Source organism: Chiloscyllium plagiosum, unplaced genomic scaffold, assembly GCF_037043375.1.
Source record: "Chiloscyllium plagiosum isolate Xiang-an unplaced genomic scaffold, Cpla_swu_hap1 HiC_scaffold_6, whole genome shotgun sequence".
NCBI classification, from domain to species: Eukaryota; Metazoa; Chordata; class Chondrichthyes; order Orectolobiformes; family Hemiscylliidae; genus Chiloscyllium; species Chiloscyllium plagiosum.
This window is the reverse complement of record NW_028270144.1, coordinates 81,817,020-81,842,054: the sequence shown is the minus strand read 5'-3', so window position 1 is coordinate 81,842,054 and position 25,035 is coordinate 81,817,020. Positions and strand designations below refer to the sequence as shown.

The 25,035-nt window shown below is 39.2% G+C and overlaps 2 protein-coding genes across 2 annotated transcripts in view; one reads left to right on the top strand and one right to left on the bottom strand.

The window, feature by feature from the left end:
• The window catches only part of atm (ATM serine/threonine kinase), a 167,863-nt gene extending 151,131 nt beyond the window's left edge, over positions 1–16,732 (bottom strand). Inside the window, exons 1-4 of the mRNA XM_043691843.2 lie at positions 16,631–16,732; positions 2,980–3,056; positions 2,468–2,580; positions 1,472–1,617 (exon numbers count right to left, since the gene is read on the bottom strand). Coding sequence (XP_043547778.2) covers positions 1,472–1,617; positions 2,468–2,580; positions 2,980–3,051 — 331 coding nt within the window. The 5' untranslated portion in view covers positions 3,052–3,056; positions 16,631–16,732. The remainder of the gene's footprint in view (positions 1–1,471; positions 1,618–2,467; positions 2,581–2,979; positions 3,057–16,630) is intronic.
• Positions 16,733–16,923: 191 nt separating this feature from the next.
• npat (nuclear protein, ataxia-telangiectasia locus) overlaps positions 16,924–25,035 on the top strand; it is a 48,158-nt gene continuing 40,046 nt past the window's right edge. The window contains exons 1-3 of the mRNA XM_043691844.2: positions 16,924–17,080; positions 19,659–19,777; positions 23,969–24,029. Of these exons, the coding sequence (XP_043547779.2) occupies positions 16,960–17,080; positions 19,659–19,777; positions 23,969–24,029 (301 nt within the window). The 5' untranslated portion in view covers positions 16,924–16,959. The remainder of the gene's footprint in view (positions 17,081–19,658; positions 19,778–23,968; positions 24,030–25,035) is intronic.

Sequence of the window (25,035 nt, the reverse complement as noted above, 5' to 3'; positions counted from 1 at the left end):
TACTGGCCACACAACAACGCCCACATTCCATAAATGAATTTATAAAAATACTGAACAGGTTCAATGCCTGTACCAGTTGTGATCATTACAAAGGCCCAATTTCTCAACACCTCATCCCTCGCCTGAGGAATGGTGACCCTCAAGTTAAACTCACCACCAGTTAGTGAGTTTAGAGAAGATTTGTCGCTCAGGTTGAGGTTGTGGATGTAAGTTTGCTCGCTGTGCTGGAAGGTTTGTTTTCAGACGTTTTGTCACCATATTAGGTAACATCTTCAGTTGCCATTTTCAGGCCAGTTTTAGCATATTGTGCCCATAGGTATTAGCGAGTAGCCCACAAACCCACCAATACACTGAAACAGCAGCTAATGAACTTGAAAGACCCTATACAGACAACAAGCCAAACTAATGCCATCTACAAAATAACTTGCAAGAACTGTAACAAACACTACATTGGATAAACAGGCAGGAAACTAGCCACCAAGATACATGAACATCAACTAACCACAAAAAGACATGACCCACTCTCACATACGGATGAGGAAGGACACCACTTCGACTGGGACAACACATCCATCCTAGGACAAGCCAAACAGAGACAAGCATGAGAATTCCTAGAAGTATGGCATTCCAACGGAACTCTATCAACAAACACATTGACTTGGATCCCATTTAGCACCCACTGCCAACTTTTCAAAAGTCAATCAAGAATGGGTTAATCATTGAGGCCCTCAGCCCATGAATACTTTTTTAAAATTCTGCTTCACTCTGCAGTGATAAGTAGCAGGTAAGAATCAAGCTCAGCTACGATTCTCACTGCACTCAGCATTCAACATCATGGTTCAGGCTAAAATAATGAGAGGACTTTTTTTGAATCTTAATTTTTAAGATTGTTAAACAAGAAAGAAAAGAACAATGATTATCAAAATATGTTTCGTTCATTGGCATTTGAATCTGCAAATAAATTATTTTGTTAAGTATGGATTTATGATATGTAAATACATTTATAAATAAATAACACTAATTTTCATTTGTGGTTGAGTTGGTCTGTACTGTCAGTGTCTATTACAAATATGGGCCTAACAGTTTGTGAGGTGACCACGCAATGCAACCCTTCCTATGAGAAAGGCAAGAAACAAGGTTACAGTTCTAATCCAAAATGAACTGCTTAAATTCAGTGGACTTGATCATTTTAATGGTTTTGTACTTTTAAGTATAGCATCCAGAAATTAAAACAAAAACGTTGCAAATGTTTTGCAGCAACCACTTCTTCTACCTTGATTGGTCAGCACATGAGAACTAAATGAGCAATTTGTAATTATTTTACAAATGCAAGCTAATATACAAACAGGTCGTAAGTAATGCTCAGAAATAATAGTGTGTATCATAATTAAAAGTACAAATAGCAATAAAACATTTATCAGAAAATAACAATTAATTTGGAAAATGTTTTAAACATTTATATTCTGCTCACTTTTATTAGCCCATCGGATAAAATATTTCATAATACTGCCAATTTCTTGCATTTTTTTCTGTCGGTTGGCTTGGGTGGTTGCTGATACATTTGGGTTGGCTGCTTGTAGACATTCAGTCTCTTTCTGGATGTACCTTTGAAGAAACCTAGAATACAAACAATAGAAGTGCAAAAAAGGTAGGATCGTAACAAGAATAGAATCCAAGTAGAATTGTTTTATATTTTATTAAGTACTGCTGTTCACTAAATCAATAAAGGGACCTGGCAACTGAGTAGGCACTTGGGACTAGGACTATCTCCTGCATAGAAGATAACTATCAACGTGGAATATTTAGGCCAAATAAATTGATTGGTTTTGCAATTTCTATGCTATTCTGTGCAACCAGACCACAAATCTTAAAAAAATTAAAATTGCATAAAGCTGTGGCCATGAAAATTAAGGACAATCCAGCGACCATAGGTTTTCAATCTCTGTCATGGAATGAGAAATGGCCACTACACAGTAATATATTTTATTTTATGGAAATTTCTAGATATATATGCATACTATGCACACACAAACACAAAAGAGGAACGAAATATATTCATGAGGAATGAGAATGGATTGACAGTAACTTTTTGTTTTAAAGTATAGATATTTTGAGATGACAAAATAATTCTTATCACTGATAAATAAACAGTGGAAAGAGACTAAAAGAAGTTATTGATGTTGAACATGATGTACCTGCTGTAGTGAGCAGGGTAATTAGTTGAGAAATACATGAAATCTTGCAATCCCATTATAAATATCACAGAAAACATTATTTAGGATAAAGCAGAGTCCATATATTCCAAAACGTATTGACAATCTAAGTATGACTTGATCTCTTACATATTGAAAATATGTTTCATAATTCAGTACTTGCTTCTATAATAATAAAATGTTAGATGACAAATATGATACTTGCTTAAGCTTTTGCAGTACTTTTTTTATAAAGAGTATTATTAGAAAATTACCTGAAAACTGCATCCCAGTTCAACTGTTTTGGATGTTTTGATTCAGAGTTTCGGTCCAACTGCTCAATGACTTCTGGAGTCCGAATAAGACGTTTAAATTTATCTACTTCTTTCTGTAAAAACACAAAGGTGTTAAAGCCACATTAACCCCATGAGAGACAATGTGAAACCATAATATGTGCATTTAAATTATGGATTAAAAATTAGAACAAGTCAGTCATTAGAGTGTCTGTACTTAAGCATTGAAGAACAGGTATCACAAAAGGAAGATTGCATCCATTTTCACGTACTGCTTCTCTCAATTCCTGTGAGAATAGATTGGAGGAGGAAGAAACAGACAGCCAGACAGAAAGTGAAAGGATAGGCAGCGGATCAATGAAAAATTAAAATATATAATGCTACAATAAAAATCCAAAAGAACTGGCTGCATTAAATGCAACTGACTGTCAAAATATCAAATTTACTTTTTAAATTCACGGTCACAGTGTCTTCTCTGCTTCTCATTTTATTACCTTCCTTTCTGTAGTCTTGTCATTGTCCAACTGGCAACAGCAGAGGTAGAGGTCATGAAGTACGAGACTCATGGTTCCTTTGAAGAGCAGTCGAAAGGAAAAATGGACAAAGTAAAAATGAATGACAGCTTGCACATTTAATGAAAAAAAACAACTTCTAAAACAATTCCTACGAAGTGATAGAAACAGGGTGTCTGTAAAAGTGCAAACTACTGATTTGATGCATTGCTAAAGACATGCTATACACTGGGTTGCAACTGTTGCTTTCATTTTCTGACTAAGCCGTTGTGGGAGTCTATCACTCGCTTTCAGAGACAAGAAGAAAGAAAATAGACACGCAGCAAAGTGGAACATATATTTCTGAAGTGTGCCAGATGCTTTCTTCTTCAAAGATTTTACAAAAATGCAATAAGAATTGAAAAACTCAGCACATCTCTCAGGACCACTTATCAGACTCCTCGCTCATGTTAGTTTAGAAGAGTGAGAGGTGATTTGTTGAAACACAAAGGCCTGATGGAAATTGATTGGTGGATTCTGGGATTCTGGGTCATGTTATGTTAAAAACAGGTATCATTTTTAAGATGGAAATTAAGAGATGTTTTTTCCTTCTAGAGGAAGGTAGTTGGCTGTTAAATATTATTTCCCAGAAAGTAGTGAATTCTAATAACTAGGCTATATCTTAAGTAACTAGTTATGTTAGAGATGTTTAAAAACACACAACACCAGGTTATAGTCCAACAGGTTTATTTGGAAGAACTAGCTTTCAGAGTACTGCCCCTTCATCAGATAACTAGCGAGGCAGGATCATATGACGTAGAATTTACAGCAAAACATCACAGTATCATGCAATTAAAACAATATATTGAACAAACCTAGATTGGTGTTAAGTCTTTCATTTTTTAGAATGGGTTGCAGGTTTCGGTTCATTAGTATGTAAATCGCACAACTTCTTTTAAGTCACATTATCAAGATAACTTAAGGTTTTAGAGAAAAATGTTGACACCTCAGTTCAGACAATGTATTAAAGATGTGAGGTTAGAGTCTTAATGTGACATAAAAGAAGTTGTGGGATTTACATATTAATGAACCGAAACCTGCAACCCATTCAAAAAGATGAAAGACTTAACAGCCATCTGGGTTTGTTCAATGGGGAGGTTGGTGTGGACTTGTTGGAGCCAGGGAGCCTGTTTCCACACTGCGGCGATTCTATGATTTACACAGTATGCAGATGTGGATACATCAATGCCCTGAACAGCTTACTTTCGTATAAACTCAAGTCAAATGCTTATTTGAAATTAGAAGATTCAAACAATACTCATGGACCAAGTAGTTAAAATGTTATGAAATAAGGATGGAGAATTTCTGGGCCGTTTGCTTACTACCACCAGTGAGATCGAAAGATAGTAAAGTCCTTCAATTTCCAAGTTTTTAAAAATCCCTTTCAGCCAACACATACTTGTATTCTGCTGAAAAGAGATCCTGTTTCAAGTAGAACCACCTTCTTGATCTACCTACCAATCCAGCCCTATAAGTGACATCTTGTTGACTGTTTTTCTATTGTTTATCTTCCAAGTCACTTGGTCATATGATAATTTAATGGAAGCCTAATTGAAGTGCTAATGGAATTAGTATCAGTAAAGAAAGAGTCATATAAAAATTAGCTGGATTGAGGGTTGGTGGAAAGAGAGAGAGAGAGAGAAAACCTGAAATATTGTGTCCAAGTTTGGTCTCCATATCGAGAAAGGATATATTTACCACACTGGATGTTCAATGGAGGTTCACAAGATTAATCCCAGAGAACACAAATCTTTCTTATGTGGACAGATTGAGAAAACTCTGTCTGAATTCCTGAGACTTTCAAAGAATGAGAGGTGATCTCACAAACTCAAAACTCTTTCAGGGTGTGAAATGGTGGAAATAGATACAATGTTCCCTCTGGCTGGTGACTCTACAACCGGGAGTCATGATCTCAGAATAAGATATGCTCCAGTGAAACTTGAGATAAGGATGAATTTCTTTGCTCAGAGGGTGTGAATATTTGGAAATCTCTATCCTAGAGGGTTGCAAAAGCTCAATCACTGAGCATCTTCAAGGCAGAGGTCAACAGGTGTCTGAAGACTAATGACACTGAGGGTATATGATGATAATGTAGTAAAGTAGCATTTAGAGGCTTATGATGATCTAATTATATGACAGAACAGGATAGAGGGCTGAATGGTCTGCTCCTGTTCTTACATTTTAGAAGAAACCTTTCAGAGAAACTTGGATCTTAAAGGGATCATCACTTAATAGACAGGGTTCCCACCAAAGACCCATAGCCTTTCAAAGTTATTTTATATTAATATATGGAACATTCATATTTTATGCTTAAACACTAAAATTGATCATATATTGTGCATTCTAATTTAAGCTACAGCTTTATTTTTCTGGCATATTGCACCATAGTCTATATTCAAGCTCCAAGCCATTAACAGCAACCTCACTCCTTTAAACTTCTAACCCATTTGAAGACATTCAACACATCCAAGCCTACTTTCAGAGTGGGTTTGACAACACAGTTGTGCGTGGTGCTTGCCTGCCAATCCTTGGAGAACACAAATGCATGCTTTCAATTGGAAACATCATGAGGCAAAACCGGTATTTAATTAGGATGGTACAGTTTCTTAGGAGATTTTCATCACATTAGACCAAATCTGACATTCAAAGAGCTCTTCAAGGAGCTGAAATTAAATTCCAGTAAATGTGCACTCCAGAAACTGATCAAAATAGGTTGAACTCCTGATTTAGGTTATAGGATCCAACATGAGGACACTTAAATCAATTGTCTCAAATAATGCCTCTTGGTCACTGTTCCATCAGTGAGACAGTGTGTTTTGCAGGGTGTAAGGTTCTTGATAGCCACAGCATAGACACATTCACAATAAGCCGATGAAGATCAAAAATAAATATTGCTTGTGAAAATTTTGGAGAGGTAAATGTGAAGAGCATAAGCAACTGCTTAAACATTGACATGGATTTGACACTGTTGCACAACAACAAAATAAATGAGAACCTCAGACACAGTTTGTAATTTTGGAGTGATAACCTCAGTCAATGAATTGTTAAAAAGGCACTTTCATTATTTAAAATGTTTGAGAATCCTTTATAATATGGCAATATGGTTCATATTATAGCATCATATTGCAAAATCTTTTCAATCTAATATGACAACTGAAAATGCCAACTGCTCCTTCTCAACTCAATAGCCAGTTTATTCAAGCTATTCCATACTTTATGTCTAAAATCATGTAGCACACAAGATCACTTGCATAAATATTTAATAATAAATATAAACAAATGTATTTGCCATTGCTAAGGCAGTACAAATATTATTTTCCCAGATCAATATCTAACAGCGCCTTTTAAATGTGCTAACATGATAAAGCCGAAAAGTTCATTTCTACTACTCATAAATTCAAAATTATTTTAATTGCAGTTGTTTTCCTATGAATTTGAGTGAAACACTACAGTAATTATGAACCACAAAAGAGATGGGCAGGGAACGCTGATGCATTGAAATGAATTCAATAAGATTGTTATTGTTGCATTCAAAACTGAAAATTGTCAGAAATAAAATATGCCATTGAGATGTCACAGAAAGTTGTTTTGCTAACCATCCCAACTAGTACTCCCATAAATATGTTTAAAACCCATCTTGTGCAGTTGCAATATTCCAAATATATTGCATCTGTGAGCATGTTATTATGATAATGTTCAGTGACATGGCCGTCCAAACCAAGGAAAGGTTGTGAAGGGTAAGATGAAAGGGAATTGTGGCTGACTACAGCTGAATGATGCTTGCCGAACATTATGGCCAATAATCGCACATATACCCGTGGAAGAAAACAGATGCAAAAACATTTCCTACATTTCATCAAACAACTCCAGAGTTGGTCAAAGTTCCACCCTTGCCACGAATCAAAGTATTAAAAGTACTGTACATATCAATCAGATGAAGTATTAGCATCCAAACAGCTTCACTCATCTATCTCCCTTCTGTCTCTCCTTCCAACTCTCCATTTCACTCTTTGTCCACCACCAAACCTTTTTCTTTCCTTAGCAACCATTTCTTAAGGAAAGCAAAAAGCCTGCTTTTCTATTTGCCAAACTAAAGCACAGCAATAACTTAAAATGAACATGAAGAAATAATTTGTTAATACTTTTGATTAACTCTATGCTTTCAATTATTCCCTTTTCACTCCTTTATCACTTCCTTTCCTCCCAACTGCACTTCCAATTCCCTTCTACTCAGTCTCTCTACTTCACTCTCCATAATTTCCCCTTCTTTCCTCTCCCCTTCCTGCCATGTCCACTATTTTATCTTTCTCCTTTCTTTACGCCACGATTCAAGCCTCAGCCACATGCCACATCCTATTACTTTTCCATTCTTAAAAAGAGGTTTGTCACAAATGGTACTTGGGCGGTGATAGAGAAAAAGGAGGGAGTGGGGCATGTTAAAGAGCAAAATAAGAAGAAAAGGGGTTTGGTGAATACAAGACTGGAAGAGATTGTAGAGATAAAATTGTTAGTTACCACCAAAAAGATATTTAAACTTTAATTGTAAGTTGGTGAGGAATGGTTCTGAGTGAGTAGAACTTGATGCAGATTGGGACACATGCAGCATGGTTTCAGACAAATTGAAAATTATGGTGACCAGAAGATTGGAAACCTGCTAAGTAAGCAATGAGTCTTGAAACCATAAAGAGATCTTTAAGAGTTTCAGCATGGATGGAAAGATTGTAGGCTTGGATGCTTACATCAGGGAGCTTGGTTTTCAAGGCCCAATGAATGATCATAGTTTATTGAAAATAAAGAACTGCTTTTATTTGATTAACACAATCCTATATGGTCAACACAGATCTACAGTTCCAGTTTATTTTTAAAAAACAAAAGTCTCCTAATAATCCCCTCAAGACCACTGTAAAACATTTTAGATCCCAAGCATGGAATTTCCTCTCTGAACCCCCTCGATCAACCCTAAAAATGCTTAACAGAGAGTGTGTCATACAGCACGGAAACAGATCTTTCAGTCCAACTTGTCCGTGTCGACCTGACATCCCAATCTGACTTAGTCCAATGAGCCAGCATTTGGCCTGTATCACTCGAAACCCTTCCTAGTAATCTAGAAGCATTTTAGATTTTGTGGTTGTACTCGGCTCCATCACCTCCTCAGGCAGCTCGTTCCAAACAGACACCATCCTCTGCATGAAAAAGTTACCCCTCAAGTCAGTCTTTATTTCTTTCCCTCTCACCTTAAACCTGTGCCCTCTGGTTTTAGACTCCCTCGCCCCAGGAAAAAGACTTTGACTATTCACCCTATCCATGCCTCTCATGATTTTACAAACCTTCATTTCCAGGGGAAAATGCCTCAGCCTATTCAGCCTCTCCCTATAACTCAAACACTCCAGTTCATGAAACATCCTGATAAATCTTTTGTGCAACTTCTCAAGTTTGACAACATCTTTGCTATAGAAGGGTGACCAGAATTGTACGAAGTATTTTAAGTGTCCTCAATGCCCTGTACGGCCTCAACATGACATCCCAAATCTTATGCTTGATATTCTGATCAACAAAGGCAAGTATCCCAAATGCCTTCTTCACCATCCTGTCTACTTATGATGCCACTTTCAAGGAAATGTGCATCTGCACCCCGAGGTCTTTTGGTTCGGCAACACTCCCCAGGGTCCTACTAATAACTGTATAAGTCCTGCCCTCGTTTGCTTAACCAAAATGCAACATCTCTCAGTTATCTGAATTAAACTCCATCTGCCACTCCTTGGCCCACTTGATCAAGGTCTTGATGTACTCTGGGGTAACCTTCTTCACTGTCCACTACACCACCTATTTCAATATAATCTGTAAACTTACTAACCATGCCTTCAATATGCTCATCCAAAACATTTACATAAATGATAAAAAGTAGTGGACCCAACACTGGCCCTTGTGGCACACCACTGGTCAGAGGCCTTTAGTCCAAAAAGCAACCTTCTAATACCACTTTCTATCTCCCACCTTCAAGCCAATTTTGTATCCAATTGGCTAGCTCCTCCTGGATCCCATGTGATCTAACCTTACTAAACAGTGTACCATGTGGTACCTTGTCAAATGTTTTGCTGAAGTCCAGATAGACAACATCTACGACTCTGCCTTCATCAATCTTCTTTGTCACCTCTTAAAAAGTTCAATCAAATTCATGAGACATATTGACTATCCCTAATCAGTCCTTCCCTTTCCAAGTGCATGTAAATCCTGTCCCTCAGAATCTCCTACAACAACATACCCAACCACTGACGTAAGGCACACGAGTCTGTAGCTCCCTGACGTTTCCTTAAAACCTTATAGTGGCACCACATTAGCCAACCTCCAGTCTTCTGATACCGCACCCGTGGCTGTCGATGATACAAATATCTCAGCAAGGGGCCCAGCAAGCTCTTCCCTAGCTTCCCACAAAGTTTTGGAAAACACCTGATCAGGTCCCAGGGATTTATTTACATTTATGTGTTTTAAGACCTCCAGCATGATCCCTTCTGTAATATGAACTCTTTTCACAGAGTGTCATAGAGACATACAGCACGGAAACAAACCCTTTGGTTCAACTCATCCATGCCAACCGGATTTCCTAAAATAATCTAATCCCATTTGCCAGCACTTGGCCCATATGCCTCTAAACCCTTCCTATTCATATACTCATCCATATGCCTTTTAAATGTTGTAATCGTAGCAGACTCTTTCATTTCCCGTGGCAACTCAATTGATACACACACCAGTTGAAACTTTATTGCTGGAACAGCACAGCAGGTCAGGCAGCATCCAGGGAACAGGAGATTCGACGTTTCGGGCACAGGCCCTTCTTCAGGAATTATTCCTGAAGAAGGGCCTGTGCCCGAAACGTCGAATCTCCTGTTCCCTGGATGCTGCCTGACCTGCTGTGCTGTTCCAGCAATAAAGTTTCAACTTTGATCTCCAGCATCTGCAGACCTCACTTTCTCCTTGATACACACACCACCCTGACTGTGAAAAGATTGCCCTTAGGTCCCTTTTAAATCTTTCCCCTCTCACCTTAAACCTATGCTCTCTAATTCTAGACTGCCCACCCCATGGAAAAGACCTTGTCTATTTATCATATCCATGACCCTCATGATCTTACAAACCTCTATAAGGTCACCCCTCAGCCTCCGACGCTCCAAGGAAAATAGCTCCAGCCTATTCAGCCACTCAATTTAACTCAAATTTTTCAATCCTGGCAACATTCTTGTGAATCTTTTCTGAACCTTTTGAAGTTTCACAGCATTCTTCCTATAGCAAGGAGACCAGAACTGAACACAGTATTCCAATAGTGGCCTTTCTAATGTCCTGTCCTCTCAATTCCTATACTCAGTGCACTGACCAATAAAGGAAAGCATACCAAGCACCTTTTTCACCACCTATATTCCCTCGACTCCACTTTCAAGAAACAAAGAGGATTGATGAGGGCAGAGCGGTGGATATGAACCTGTACACCAAGGTCCCTTTGTTCAGCAACACTCCCAGGACCTTACCAATAAGTCCTGCCCTGATTTGCCTTGCCAAAATGTAGCATGTCACATTTACTTCAATTAAATTCCATCTGCCACTCCTCAGCCTATTGCTCATCTGATCAATATCCTGTTATGTTCAGAGATAACGTCTTCGCTGTCCTTCGCTATACTTGCCATTTTGGTGTCACCTGCAAACTTACTAAATATATCTCCTATGTTCAATCCAAATCATTTAAATGAAAAAAATTAGCGGATCCAGCGCCAGTCCTTGTGGCACACTGCTGGTCACAGGTCTCTGGTCTGAAAAGCAATCTTTCACCATCACCCTCTGTCTTCTACGTTCAAGTCAGTTCCATATCCAAATAGCTAGCTCTCCCTGTATTCCATGTGATCTAATCTTTCTAACCAGTCTACTATGAAGAACCTTGTTGGACACTTTACTGAAGTCCATATAGATCATATCCACCGCTCTGCCATCAATCCTCTTTGTTACTTCTACAAGAAATTCAATCAAATCAGAGACATGATTTCCCACACCATAACCACGTTCACAATCCATAATCAGTCCTAGCCTTTCCAAATATATGTAAATCCTGTCCCTCAGGATTCCCTCCAACAACTTGCCCACCACCAATGTCAGGCTCACCGGTCTATTGTACCATGGCTTTACCTTACCACCTTTCTTAAATGTTAGCCAACCTCCAGTCTTCTGACACCTCATCTGTGTCTATTGATGATACAAATCTCTGCAAAGGGTGCAGCAATCATTTCTCAGCTTCCCACAGAGTTAGGGTACACCTGATCAGAGGATTTATCCACCTTTAAGCATTTTAAGACGTCCAGTACCATTTCCTCTGTAACGTTCATTTATCTATGTTCTCTATCTTCCGTATCCTTCTCCACAATAAACACTGATGCAAAATACTCATTTAGTATCTCGCTTATCTACTGCAGTTCCACACACAGGCAGCCTTGCTAATATTTAAGGGGCCCTATTCTCTCCCTTGTTTCCCTTTTGTCCTTGAAATATTTGTAGAATCCCCTTGGATTCTCCTTGACCCCATTTGCCAAAGATATCTCACGTTCCCTTGTTGCCCTCTTGATTTCCTTCTTAAGTATACTCCTGCAGGCCTTCCACTCTTCTGGGGTTTGACTTGATCTCTGCTACCTACTCTTGACATAGACTTCCTCCTTATTCTTGATCAATACCTTAATTTCTCTAGTCATCCATCACTCTCTATACCTACCAGCTTTGCCCTTTACCCTAACACGAACATAATGTCTCTGGAGTCTCGTTATCAAGTCATCACAATTTATTTCCCCAAGTTCCCAAGCTTCCAGGGCCTTCTCCACAATAAATACCAAGGCAAAATATTCATTTAGTACTTCATCCATCTCCTGTGTTTCCACACATAGACTGCAACGTTATCTTTAAGGGGCCCTATTCGTTCCCTAGTTACTATTTTGCCCTTAATGTACTTATAGAATCTCTTTGGATTCTCCTCAACTCTATCTCTTTGCCCTCCTGATTTCTTTTAGTGTACTGCCCTTCTGTTCCTGTCGGCATTCATTTGATTCCACCTGAATTTGACCAGAGCCTCAAATTCTCTCGTCATCCAGCATTCCCTAACCTACCAGCCTTGCCCTTCACATTAACAGGAAAATACTGTCTCTGAACTCATTACCTCATTTTTAAAGGCCTCCCACTTCCCAACAATCCCTTCATCAGTGAACAACCTCCCCCAATCAACTTTGAAAGTTCCTGTCCAAAACTGTCAAAATTGGCCTTACTCCAATTTAGACTTTATCTTTTTGATCAGTTTTATCCTTTTCCATATCTATTTTAAACCTAACAGAATTGTGATCACTAGCCCCAAAGTGCTTCCCCACTGACATCTCATTCACTTGTTGTGACTTATTTCCTAACAGAAGGTCAAGTATTGCTTCTTCTCTAATAGGAGCATCCACATACTGAATAAGAAATGTTATTGTATGCATTAACAAATTCCTCCCCATCTAAGCTTTAATACTTTGATAGTCTCAGTCTGTGTTTAGAAAGTTAAAACCCCCTACCATTATAATTCTTCTGTTCTTGCAAATATCTGAGATCTCCTTACATATGTGCTTCTCAAATTCCCGCTGCCTTTTGGGGAGTTCTATAGTACAAATAAGGTGATCACCCCTTTCTTATTTCTCACATCTACCTGTATAACTTGACTGGATGATGTCCCAAGAATATCCTCCCTAAGTATAGCCGTAATGTGGTCCCTAACCCAAAACCCTACTACCCACCCCACCCAACCAATACCTTGCCTGCCTTTCTATCCCTTCTATAGCATCTGTATCCTGGAACATTAAGCTGCCAGTCCTGTTCATCTCTGAGCCACATTTCCGTAAAGCTATGATATTCCAGTTCCATGTTCCCAACCATGCCCTAAGTTCATCTGCCTTACCTGTCAGGTCCCCTTCCAATTCAGGTGGAACGTGTCCCTCTTGTATAAGTCATTTCTACCAAAGAGGTGCTAATGGTCCAAAAATGTGAATCCTTGTTTCCTGCATTAGCTCCTCAGCCATGCATTCATCTGCTCTATGCTCTTACTCCTACTCTCACTAGTACAAGGCATTAGCAATAGCCCAGACATTACTACCCTCAAGGACCTACTTTTTAACCTCCTGCTAGTTTTATTTGCGATTCTATTCTACATTAACTCTGCAGAAGTTCAGCCCTTTGCCTACCAAAATTGTTGGTACCAAAATGCATGATGATCTCCTGCTGCAATCTCCCCTTTCAGAATAATCTGCACCCTCTCCAGAGACATCCTTGACTGTAGCACCAGCAAGGCAACACTCAATCTGATGTCTTGCTGAAACACGTCTCTGCCTCCTATTATTTAGAAGCTGACGAACCACTCAATATAGTAGAGCCAGTCACTCTAGCGGAAACCTGGTTGTCAATGCTTTACTCCTGTAAGAGACCACCTCCCCATTACGGTGTCCAAAACAGCATGCCTGCTTGAAATCAGGATAGCTATAGCAGACTCCTGACTACTTCTCCTACCATTCCTAGCTGCCAAACATCTACCTGTGGTGTGCCCACCTTCCTGAAACTGCCATCCACCACACCCCATTGTATTTGTTTCCTTCTCATCCCCTCTAAGTCCTTCATCTTTTTGAGCTGGCAGCAAGTATCTTATGCAATGGCATCTGGCAATCTTTGCTGGTGAGTTTGTATCAGACATACAAGATCTGAGAAAATTATGTACTTGATCTTGAAGTTTGCTCATATCTTGGTCATTATGGTGCAGCCAGTCTTATTCCTTCTGTTTAAGAAATGGAACTCAGATATTGTGCCTCAACTAAAATCCATTGATACTTTGAGAATCTTCAAGTGATATGCTTCAGGATATCAATAATTTCTATGGCTAATTTGTGTTCCAGTTCTTGTCTCTTGGCCATATCTTCCTCTCTACAGTGTTCATTAACCTGATCAAGGCTTTTGACAAAACAAACAGGGAAAGTCTACGGAAGATTCAGTAGAATAGGTCTGTCTCAAAAGATGATCAATGTCATTCACTGGTTTTACGATGGCATGGTGGTCAACATGATCCAAATGAGTATGGCATCAGATGCCTTTCCTGTCATCAAAAGCACCAAGTTAGGCTCTGTATTGGCTCCAACTCTCAGTCATGTTTCAGTACATGCTCAAAGATTCTAACACAGAGTACACATTTAATTCAGGACAGACTGCAAGGCCATCAACTTCCAAATGCCCAAGGCTTACACAAACGTTACTAAACTGCTCACGAAACAAAACTTTCCACTGTACTTAGGTACATATGACAACAACAAATCAAATCAAAATAAATAAACAGCTACTAGGTCAACTCTTGTTCATGGATGATTGTGCCCTCACAACAAATACTCCAGAAGATATTCAGTTATTTGTTAACCACTTGTGCTAGCCTCAGAATAGTTTTACCTGACACTAAGTCTGAAGAAGACATCATGTATCAAGCCACCACTGGCCACAAATTACAAATTACTATCGCAGTCACTATCAACATAGGACAAACAGGAAGAAAACTGACGATGGCACAAACATCAGTTCGTCACTGCCAGACATGACAAGTACTCTCTCATTTCCACCCACACAGACAATGTAACCATCCCAGCACAGGCAAAACACAGACACGAGAAAATTCCTTGAAGCCTGACACTCCAACCAGAACTCAATAAACATATTTAACTGGACCCCATATACAAACCACTCAGATACAGAACCAGAAGTACCAGAAACAGAGACCCATAAATACAAGGCAGGATAGACCACCAATGCTTCACCGCAGGCACTTCATCTAACAACGTGATGAAATATCTGCAGAAAAACACACCAGCTCGCAAACAAATCTACGACCTCACTACCAACAAATTGTCCTCTGTTCAGTACGACATTTTACTGTTCTGGGAGTACCTTTTCCAGTAATACCATGCTTAAAGACAAAATCAATCAATGCTTTGCAAAAGGAAGTTTAGTGCTTGATAGAAGAAGTCAACATGGAGGTGGGGAACCACACCTTTACTGCTGAACCCCCTACCCTGCTATCATCATTTAAGTCATCTTGGACTTGAAACATTTACACCGTTTCTCTTTCTTTGCTGAGTTTCTCCAGCATTTTGTTTTTATTTCAGATTTCCAGTATTTATGGTAGTTGACTTTTAAACTTCATCTGTGGCCTGGGACTCATCATTAATCTGACTTTGGTTGGCTGTCAGACAGGCAGCATCAACAGCCAATGCCTCCCATTGATTCTTCTGGTCCATAGAGTTAGCAGTCCTGGGATCCATGGTCCCAAGGAATGCTGTCCTTTTCCACTTATGGTTTTAAGTGACACTGAGTATGGTAAGACTCCTGTAAAAGAGGCAACATGTGGTTCTCACCAGCTCAGATCCCCTTTCTTCCACCATCTCTATTAAATGGGCGGCACGGTGGCACAGTGGTTAGCACTGCTGCCTCACAGCGCCAGAGACCCGGGTTCAATTCCCGACTCAGGTGACTGACTGTGTGGAGTTTGCACGTTCTCCCCGTGTCTGCCACAATCCCCGTCCTCCCACAATCCAAAAATGTGCGGGTCAGGTGAATTGGCCATGCTAAATTGCCCGTAGTGTTAGGTTAAAGGGGTAAATTTAGGGGTATGGGTGGGTTGCGCTTCGGCGGGTCGGTGTGGACTTGTTGGGCCGAAGGGCCTGTTTCCACACTGTAAGTAATCTAAAAATGCTGTTTATGACTTCTGACTGACTGAAATGGGGTAGGTTGTTTGGGAACGTATTGAATATCCTGGGGGAGTTCATCAGGAATGTGCAGACGTGAAGTCGAGGTGTCAGATGGCGAGCACAAATCTCCACCTTAAAAATCACACAACACCAGGTTATAGTCCAATAGGTTTATTTGGAAGCACGAGCTTTTGGAGCGTCGCTCCTTCACCAGGTAGCTGTGGAGCAGGACCATAAGACACAAAACTTATAGCAAAAGATTAGAGTGCCACACAACTGAAATGATATATAGAACAAACCTAGACTGACGTTACGTCTTTCACCTTTTAGAATGGGTTGCAGTTTCAGTTCATTAACATATAAATTCCAGAACTTTTTAAAGTTACGTTATCTTGAGAAATTACGTATTAATATGGGAAAGCTAGTGCTTCCAAATAAACCTGTTGGACTAGAACCTGGTGTCGTGTGATTTTTAAATCTGTTCACCCGAGTCTAACAGCAGCTGCTCCACATCATGGCTTCCAAGGACCAATATTACCGCCCCCACCCACCCCCCAAATGTGGCAGAGCCTGCGGTCATTCAGAAACCGGAGGGGCTGCATGAGGGAGGCGGGGGGGAAGAGCCTCTACTCCCGGTGGACAATGTTTTGGTCTAACCAGCGACCATGCTGACCTTCCGCTTGGCACGAAACCCTTATCGGAGCCCAGCGAATCAAATTGTGATGATCGATAAGAAGATACCCCAGAAGCGGATTATTTATAAAATCATGGCCAAACACCGTGCGCGCCCACAGTTCAGCCAATATCTCTTTAACAGAACTCACAGCAACAAAAATCCGTACTGAACTCTGGGTCTGCATCAAACTTCATTTAAACGCGAGCCCAGGCCATGAGTCAATACATGGAAGTCGGTACCGCCGTAAACGTTCTCCCAGTTTACAGGTTGAGGTCTGACCCGCCCCCCTCCATCTATTCACACACATGCGCGGATACCAGGTGGCTGTTGGGACGTGTAGTCCATTCGGTTCATTCGCAGCTAAACTACAACTCCCATGTTGCAGTCTGCCCCGCGCCTGACTTCCGCCGGATGCTGATCCGGGAGAAGTGCTGCGTTGTTTTTACGCGCCATTTTCAGCTGGAGGACCAGTGTCTGATGTGGTCGAGCGGCGAACGGCGAGGGAATCTTGGCCGCTCCTCCCCGGTCCCCCCCTCACTCCTTGGGGCTGATTCGGTGAACATGTTGCTGCCGTCAGACGTAGCACGGCTCGTCTTGGGTAGGTGGAGCGGACACGCGGCCCGGTGGGCCGTCTCTGTCCCCGGGCGGCGCAGGGCCGCTGATGGGGAAGGCGTTAGACCGACAGCGGGCAGTACGTGGTAGATTCAAGTGGGTGGGATATCACCCGCTGCAGCTATAGTTACCTCTTGATGAAGGCGTTTTAATTCGCTACCTTCAGTGGTAACTTCTTCAAAGTTTCTGTTATAAAATTGAATCACAGTCAGTACAACATTGCGGTTGCCGCTGTGGTTTAATTATTTTCGAATTACAGGGTCGTTATCTGTGCTTGACAGCCCCAACAATCTCTGACATTATGTCGATGTTGCTTCATATAACTTTAGAATATGAATGATGTTTTAATCTGCTTCAGGAGCAGGCATTTAAGGTCAACTACAAAGAGTAGTGTCAACATCGTGACTGCGGATATTGTGTATAAATCACGCCTAAGGCATGGGATGGATTTTTGTTTTTGTGTGGTAGTTTTGTACCTAGTCGAATGATAAATACCTGAAATGAAATGGAATCCTCTACCAAGAATTTCAAATCATTATCCTTACAATTCTATTAATGAACCACATCGGCTACTTACATGACAGTGTTATCCTGGGATGCTGTGGAGCTGCTGGACTCAGTTATCAAATGATTGATTCTGTAATTTGGCTCTGTTCATTTGATGTCTGTTTTACTTTGCAGCTTTTCATTCTGAAGCTGCCTTCTTTCATGCTGAAATTCAGCTTCATTTTCCACACTAAATATTGAAACTCAGAATGGTGATTATTAATTTAATCTTGAAAATAAGTTAGTAGTCATCCATTAGGCAGATATGAGAAACTCTTCAGGGTTGGTGTGCTGAGCAGCAGAGTTGCTAAAACATGGTTCTTCATCCCCAATCATCGTCTGAAAATATAACTAATGCAAATAGCTCTATGTTTGCAGTTAACTCCTTACAGAGGCAAAATACACACTTTATTGTCCTTTAAACACTATACAAAAGAAACAATTTCTTTCATAACCTTGGATTTTTTGAGTTTTATTGTGAAGTACTTTGAAACGTAGTTACTACTATACATAAGATATGTACCAAACAATGTGCACACTCAACCCTGGAAATCATGTGTGATATGGAACAGAAATCTATTTATTTTAATTATATTAGTTTCTTTTACATTCAAGTAAGAGGGCAGGTGTGACTTTAGTTTAGTATCTTATTGGAAAGTTGGCAACTTGAAAAAGATAGCGCACTCTATTTGTAAAATAAAGTATCCGTCTAGATTGTATCCTTGTACCTAGAATAGGGCTTAAGCCAAGATCTTTTGACTTGAAGGTGACTGTTCTTCTACTGAGCTAACACTTAAAGATTGTTATAGTTGCTGATCTAGATTAATGTACCAAGATAAACTTAGTGAATTTCTGTGTATGTTATCAAAGCTACATACAAGTTTCAATTAGTCTATTGAAGAATGAATAAAATGGGGCAGAATTGTGTAACCTACTCCCAACCAATTTGTTTTTAATGTTCAATATTAGAGCATATTAGGAGAAATTAATCTGATTTATGTTAATGACCAGTAGATTCATCATAGAATAAATGAAGCAAGTTGTTCTCTATCAATTTGGCATCACTTAAGAACAATAAGTATCATTGCATGGCTAGATGTTTTTCTCAGGTCACATGGATCGAATTCAAAAATGTGCTCAAATCCTTATTGGTAAGAAAAGGAATTGTATTTTGAGTGATGTGATGGGGATAATTTACGTGGCAAGGACATATAAAATGATCTTTAAATGAGAGACAATGGCACATTTTACAAAGCTGCATTAATTCATTGTACATAGTTCATTTCTACTTTTGTGCAAAGCAATGTATTCAAAATGAAGATTTGTATAAGGTAGAATTTCAATCCTCAACATCCAAGGGTGAGTTTCTTGAATCTTAAGCAGCATATAAATTTATTGCACAGCTATTAAGTCTTGTGTAGACTTGGGAAATGGGGAAGACACTGGATAGTTGTTGGAGAGGTTGTGGGGTCATGATGCGATTGCAGCAATTAGTAACAGCTTAGTGTCAAGCAGCCAGAAGATTCCTCCTTTTGAAAGCATTGCAAGCATTATTTCATTTAGTGAAAGTGTTTGTCCCTATATCACAACCTTCTCGTCTCACGTAACTCATTGTATATATGACGAGATATATTGGATAATGGCACAATCCGACCAACTGCTGTACTCCATCTGAATGTTGTCTGTCTGAATATGGTTTAATGTGTAGTTTATAAAGAAATACGTTTTTGTCTTGTTTGAAAAATGGATTTTGGCTACTAATGCTTGTACTTCAAAACAAGCTCATTTGCTGAAGTTTTTCACAATTCGTAAGAGGGGAATTTCCCTATGAAGAAAAATCATGACTGAAAGATCTGTGATTTGATCTTGATTCTGAATTTCCTTTCACTTTTTTTTATAGTAGAAGCCTATGCTTCGTTTTTTTTTTAACTGCTAGAATGTCTGATGCATCGTTTATTTTAAAATATCACTTCATGCATAGGTTATTGACAAACAACTTTATTGTGCTTTTCTTGTAGGATACCTGCAACAAGAAAAGCTTTCTAATACTTGCAGAACCTTTATATTGGAAAGTGGAGATCTAAAGGAGTATGCCGAACACAGTACCGAGGATGGGCTGGTGCCTGCTTGTTTACTGGTATAGAATGCATTGTATAATTTGCGTTATAAAGTATTGATGGAAATCAAAGGCCCATTTAAGGACCTCTCAGCAGACCTCCCCCATAATAAATCAGAAGGAATTTTACCACACCATCCCAAAAAAAAGTTGAAGCAGTCCCTGACACAATGCCTGAAGATGAATAAAGCTCCACTTTTTATTACTTGGGCCTACATGTTCAAGCAGGATGTGTCTATGATAACTTGTATCTTTATCTCAGTGGGCAAATCCTTGTATGCAGACAGCCTAAGCTGAAAACTGCAGTTTTTCAAGTGTGCATTTTTCTTTACTATTTCTCAAATATTTAATTTGCAAGTTCATTCCATGTGTTCATAATGAAGAATTACTATCCTACAAGTCATTAATTTTTTTCCTATTTTAAACCTGTCGTCTTTTTATTTTTGAATTAACATTCTAAACTTTTCCACTCTGAGGGTCTTGGCCTTTTAAAATCAGCTTTCACACATGTCTTTTTCAAGCTTAAAAACCCAAGTTCCCCATATTTCCTCCTTCAAGATCTTATTCTGTGCTTCAGTCTCTTCTTTGATTATCAGTGACCAGAGCTGGATATAGAACTTGAGACATTATAAAGGAGTGTACAGTTTGGCCATTCCTACTGATGTGTTTTTCTATCTTGACTATAATGAGTGATTGTCTAGCTGCTTTGTTGATTGCTGTTCTTTGGGTGATCGATAAAATGACAAGGTCATTTTAAGATTATTGATGATTTCATTTTTCATGGAGTATGTGTTGCACTTTGTCCTTCAGTGAGCAAGACTTGACTATAAAAGCTTTGAAATATACTGACGAGTTATTACCGCACTTGTTTTAGAATTTAAAAAAAACAATCTTCCTTCTCAGATATGTCACTAAAAATATGTAACTTATAAATCAAAGTCTCCAATCTATGTAATCAAATCTGTGTTGTGCTAATGAGATAGACTTAATTTGCTAATTAGATTTGATTTCTCAGTTGGACATTGTGAAAGTAAAGATTTCTGTGAAGCTTGATTTTAGATTTTATAAATGTTAAACTGTACTAATTACAATTTTGTCAATAAGTATACATATTACTTGCACAGTTATGTTATATTTTGAGGAAAAAAAATTCTGTAAGCTGTACCATCTGCAATGCAGAAAATCATTAAAGTTCCTGAGTCAGTTTCCAAACCTACCACCACTGCCATGTAGAAGGACAGGGGCACTTGCCATGTGAAACATGATTGCCTGCAAGGTCTCCAAGTCCACTCACCATCCTGAATCTGCAGTCTGTGTTCCTGTCCTGCGTATAAATCTTGGAACTTCCTAACAGTAATGTCGTCTATCTACACGAAATGAACCACAACAGCTGACGAAGGTAATAGGAAGGAAATCTGTGAGCAATAAATGCTGGCCCTGCAAGAGAAACTCACCTCTCATAATAGATTTTGAAAAATATACCAACAGGGATCTGTTGAAGTTTGTTAAAAAGCTGTCACTTTAAAAACCTACTTGTCTCATTCATTATGGAAATTGGTCATTTATGATTCCAGAAAAAGTAGTGATGACTTTTGCTACAATTTTTACACTAACCTTTTATACTACAAAATCCAGCTGTTTACAGGAGGAATAATTTTAAGGTAGTCATGGAGCTGTACAGCGTGGAAACAGACCCATTGATCCAATTCGGCCATGCTAACCAGATATCCTAAATTAATCTAATCCAGCATTTGACCCATATTCCTATAAAACCTTCCTGTTCATATAGCCATCCAGATACCTTTTAAATGTTGCAGTTGTACCATCCTCCACCATTTCTTCTGACAGCTCATTCCATACATGCAGCATTCTGCATGGAAAACGTTGCTCCCTTTTAAATCTTTCCCCTCTCGCCTTACACCATGCCCTCTAGTTTTGGACTCTGCTACCCTGGGGAAAAGACCTGTACAGCCACAACATGACCTCCCAACTCCTATACTCAGTTGACTGACCAATAAAGGCAAACATGTCAAACACTATCCTGACTAACTGCGACTCTACTTTCAAGGAACTATGAACCTGCCCTCCAACCTCTCTTTGTTCAACAACGAGCCCCCAGATGATACCCTTAAGTGTATAAGTCGTGTCTTGATTTCCCTTTTCAAAATGCAGTACCTTACATTTATTCAAACTAAAGTCAAGTTGTCGCTCCTCGACCCAACGGTCCATCTGATCAACATCCCATTGTTCTCTGGGGTACTCTTCATAGATGTCTACGACACCAGCAATTTTGGTGTCCTCAAAGTTACTAACGGTATCTCTTGTGTTCACACCAAAATTATTTATACAAATAACTAAAAAGCAGTGGTCCTAGCACTGATCATTGTTGCTGACTGCTGGTCACAGGCCTCCAGTCTGTAAAGCAATCTTTCACCACCAAGCTCTATTTCTTATTTTCGAGCCAGTTCTGTATCAATGTGGCTAGTTCTCCCTGTGTTAACCTTGCTAACCAGTCTACCATACAAAGTCTTGTCGAACACCTGACTGTAGTCTATATACATCACATCCACTGCTCTGCCATCTTCAATCCTCTTCATTAGCTTTTTAAACAAAAAACTTCAATCAAATTACTGAGACACAATTTTCCATGCATAAACTTTACTATCTCTAATGAGTCCTTGCCTTTTGAAAGACATGTAAATTCTGTCCCTCAGGATTTCCTCCAACAACTTGCCCACCACCATTGTTGTCATGCTCACGTATTCTATAGGTCTACAGTTCCCTGGCTTTTCCTTACTGCATTTAAGTCTCATCATGTTAGCCAGTCTACCGGCACCTCACCTGTGGCTATTGATGATACAAATATCTCAGCAAGGAGTCCAGCAATCGCTTGGTGTGCTTCCCACAAAGTTCTAGGGTACACCTGACCAGGTCCTGGGACTTATCCACCTTTATGTCATCCATCACCACCACCTCTGTATGCAAATCAAAATGTCATATATATGTGACTTCAAGTAATGAAAATTTTATCAATTGAAATACTGAATATTGGAATTGTTTGGCAGGGTTGCCAAGCATGTAGCATTTATTTGAAGGAGTTATCCAATTGTTCCCACTCCTCTGCTCCTTTTCCAGTCTGTACTAACCATGACATATATCTGCATTAAATAATTATCTTCATTTCTCATTTTTTGCCAAGTATTTTAAATCTACTTCGTGCAAGTCTCAATTTTAGTATGCATTATTTGGGGCTCTGTTTTGTGACCAAAAAAATTTGATTCCCTGCCATCCCACTTCTCTCTCCTCTTGCTTTCCTGCTCTGTTCCAATGTATCTTAACATAATATTGAAGAATAGTACCGTGTCGCCAGATTTTCCATTGGCCACTTGCCTGTTCTTCCAGCATAGCTGAAAGTTGCACATTAAGACCTTGGGACTCCCCATTGTTGGAAGTTCAGTAGGAACTGCCCAGGAAATTAAAGATTCTATTGGGCGATTTCTCTCTGCTTGGAACTTTCTGAAAGTATCTATTTAAATTCAGAGGGTTCAGATGACCCTATACTTGCCTCACACACTCAACTGCACCTTTTCCTGACCTGATACTCCCTCTTTCACTCAGGATCCACCCCCCTCCACAACTCTGGCCCTTCCTAAAGGAGGCCTATTTAGTGGAATCTCCTCTCAGAAATGCCACCTATTCTTTAGTAATGAAGAGAGGGTGGAGTGCCAATTTATGAGAGACTGCCGCTCTTTGGAAAGTCCAACCGCGCCATTCTGGATTCATCGTTCAGAAAGTTTCACTCAAAATTGTTAACCATAGTTTTTTTTTCTGACTGCAATGTTTGGTAATGTTTCTGTCAAACCTATTTACATCTCTTCTAGTTTATCTTTTTTCTTTGTTTCATTATGATTTGCATCATGAACCCCTCTTTGTTAGTGAATCTGTTTATGTTGCTATCTTATATCCCTTTTGTTCTTCCCCACCTCCCATTTTTCCCTTTTCTTTTGCTTAATATACAGTACGTTTCTAACTTGCTTCAGTTTTGGGGTATCGTCATTAACATGAAACAGTGACTCTGTTTCTCTCTGCCCAGATTCTAATTGACCTCAGGAATATTTGTCAGTTTCTATCTTTATACTTTGGTTACACTGTCCGACCAAAGTTATTTGTAGTTTCGTGTTGTTTATTAATACTGAATTTATTCTCTTTCAGTCACTTTTTGGAAAAAACTTGAAAACTATTCTTAATGAGTATGTGGTTATGAAAGCAAGAGGTAAGCATAGCATGTGCTCTGTACGCTTGGGTTCTATGAAAGTGTTTTCTCATTTATCTGATAATTGCAGCTAATAATTTCTCCTGTAGCTTTGGGTAATCAATGAGTACAACAAAGAATTGACAATAAAGAACATAGAAGTGTTGAGATACAATGTGTGCAAGTTGTGGTGAAGAATGATAAAGTAGATCTAAAAGGAAGCTGGAAGAATCAAATATCTGGGTAATACTGTTCTGTAACATTCTATAACATTAGTACATTCAACATAACATATTGCATCATTATACTACTATGATCTCCAAAGACCAGTAACTTTTTTAAAGTTGATAATTTAAAATTCCAATTACTTGACAAACAGAATAAAGCTGCGAGATTCTTCAGTTTTGAACAGAAATGTTTTACTATACAAAAATCAACAAAGCAAATGTATAGTGCTATCTATTTGATACTCAAAATAGAATTAACATGAGTTATTGACAAATTAACAAGCAATTTGAGGTCGAATATAAACTACAAATTGCACATTAAATGGCTGAAACAACTAAGACAGACCTTACAATTTGAAAATTGGTTTGAAGTCCACTCATTTTGCTGATTATATTCAGCCAATCCAATCTCAAGGCCCTTCAAAGTCTTGACTTCCTCAACAGGATTTGCATTTCCACAATTCTCAGTTTTTCTTGGAGCTGGTTTTTAATAGTACCACCAACCTCCAATGCTTTATGTTCGCCAGCTGAGTGGGATTGTTCTCATTTGATTTCAGACATAGCTATCTAGTACCTTGAACATCTCGAGCAGTGGTTGTTCTTCCCATACCCAAGGATCCGTTCATAATTGTGCCCTGGTCATCCATGTGCCTCATCAGTTTTGTGATATCACAGGATGCCCAACACTGTTTTGCATTGTTGGGCATCCTGTGCATTGTTTTTATTTACAGCAGTTTGCTCTGCTTAAACAATGAAATGGCTAAATTTATCTTCACTTGCAGTCAAACTACATTCACTTC